The 1,739-nt window shown below is 47.3% G+C and overlaps 1 protein-coding gene across 3 annotated transcripts; it reads right to left on the minus strand.

Moving 5' to 3' along the window:
• Positions 1–235: 235 nt before the first annotated feature.
• LOC147631544 (uncharacterized) lies at positions 236–1,378 on the minus strand. 3 transcript variants are annotated; one of them, XM_086808056.1, is made up of 4 exons: positions 1,105–1,362; positions 971–1,012; positions 831–864; positions 236–688 (listed from the first exon to the last, which is right to left on the minus strand). In XM_086808056.1, exons 1-4 carry the CDS (start codon positions 1,246–1,248, stop codon positions 537–539), a joined length of 372 nt encoding a protein of 123 aa, XP_086664182.1. In that variant the 5' UTR covers positions 1,249–1,362; the 3' UTR covers positions 236–536. The 3 variants fall into 3 exon arrangements, with proteins under 3 accessions (XP_086664182.1, XP_086664183.1, XP_086664184.1); XM_086808057.1 differs by lacking the exon at positions 971–1,012 and having other exon boundaries at positions 1,105–1,366; XM_086808058.1 differs by lacking the exon at positions 971–1,012 and having other exon boundaries at positions 574–688; positions 831–916; positions 1,105–1,378.
• Positions 1,379–1,739: the final 361 nt, after the last annotated feature.

Here is a 1,739-nt window from a genome sequence, read left to right on the forward strand (position 1 = left end):
TTTTGTTATCAGATAACTTAGTCATGGGATTGGTAATTGCCCCAAAAGTAACACTGTTGCAAAAGTGGGAGAGAACATGCCCAAGCTTTCTCTTTAGCAGTGTGAGAGCATGCATTTTGATGCATTAAATGCCATAGCTTAGCAGTGAGATAATGCCCTTAGCACCAAACTACAATTAAGATTTCGTCAACTAGATTTGGCCGTGACATAATGCCCTTAGCGCCAAAAAAAATGCAATCACAAAAGTGCCATTGCAGCACATCATCCATACCTTACCTTGGTGATTCCGCCCTTCCATTTACACCTTATAGGATACAGAAACCAATGCCTAAAACAAACACAACGAGCTTTCGTGATGTTAAACTGAATCCTTGAAGGAAACAACAGCTTATGATATCCACCCTAGTAAAGAAGGAGTGTCAAAATTTAGGAAAAAAGCAGAAAGTGAGGACTTCGTGTCCTCACAATGCAGAACCTGTGTGTAGGCCTCATTAAAAGCACAAGTAACTGCCCTTGTTTTCCACTCTAGTGACTGTCTAGTCTCCCCTTGGTCCCCAACCTCCATTTTTCACAGGCTTGTACAACCAGCTGTTCGCAAGACCAGTAGCTTTACACTTTGTGCACAACTCTCTTCCCCGGCCACCACAAAGAGCACACTTTTGCAATGGATCTCCCGTGAACAAACCTCCTGCATACCACTTTTAGAGGGGTCACTGTGGTCTCTCTCTCTCTCTCTCTCTCTCCCATACACACACACACATACAAACGCAAGCAAGCAGAAATTTATCGTTGATTGGAATGCATAGACAAAGCCTGAATGTTGAGAGCACCTTGCTTCCCTCGCCCTTTGCAAGCCGCACAAAGCTGCACAAGATTTAAGACGGCCCATCACTACTTTTAGTTTGAGTCGAAGCACCTAGCAGGCAGGCAGGCAGTCAGAGGGGCTTAAATATCGAAATGGGTACATTACGTTGTTACCAACACCAAGGCAAAACTTGCATTTCTGTGGTTTCTGAAATACAGCGATTACAAGGCTAGGAGTCAGGACGATTGTAACTGATGCAAAGCCAAAATTATCATCAATCATTCAAAGGAAGATTTTACCAGCCAAGAGCGTGCAGTTCGTATGAGGTAAGGTGATGCCAGCTGCAGACCGACTACAGCCGTAATGGCGACAGTTCCCGCCCAGGCTGGAGCGGGCGAAGGGGAGGATAACACCACAGTGGTTGCGTGGGACAGAGCTTCCATGGGCGCCCCCGCAGCGCTGCAGTACGCCCAGATGGCACCATGTCTCCTGGACTACCACTCACAACTAATAGAGATAAGGCGTTGTCGAGTGTTCACAACAGGAAGGCACGAAATAACATGGCCCTTAACACCTTGCCCCAAAAAAAACATGGGACGGCCTTAGAGCTCGACCCCTTGGAAGATGGACCACCAGATAATGCTTTTACCGCCCTTGGGTGCTCCACTTGCTCCAAAACTCCCACGCACCAGCTCCAAGAGAGATGAGCACAACATGGTGCAAGTGTTCGTTTTCTTCTTCTCTCGAGCTATTTCCACGTGTTTAAGTGTGCGTTTTTGCCGCACAGGTCGTAGCTGGAGACTTGCCGAACACCATATACGAGCCACGAATGGCTGCAAGTATACAACCAGGAAAGCAAGCTCAAACAGAATGCAAAAGGTGCGTCACTCACCGCTCAACCGTCGCCTTGAAGGATTTCCGCGTCGCAGTGAAG

The sequence above is a fragment of the Cibotium barometz genome, chromosome 14, assembly GCF_041138505.1.
Source record: "Cibotium barometz isolate CiBa-2024 chromosome 14, ASM4113850v1, whole genome shotgun sequence".
In the NCBI taxonomy this organism is placed as follows: Eukaryota; Viridiplantae; Streptophyta; class Polypodiopsida; order Cyatheales; family Cibotiaceae; genus Cibotium; species Cibotium barometz.

Excerpts from the sequence above, each read along its gene's own strand:
- LOC147631544 (XM_086808056.1), bottom strand. The coding sequence starts at position 1,248 with ATGGAAGCTCTGTCCCACGCAACCACTGTGGTGTTATCCTCCCCTTCG. Across the intron at positions 1,013-1,104 it reads GAACTGCACGCTCTTGGCTG|AAACCACAGAAATGCAAGTT; the intron begins GTAAAATCTTCC and ends GCTGTATTTCAG. Across the intron at positions 865-970 it reads GCCTTGGTGTTGGTAACAAC|CTTTGTGCGGCTTGCAAAGG; the intron begins GTAATGTACCCA and ends AATCTTGTGCAG.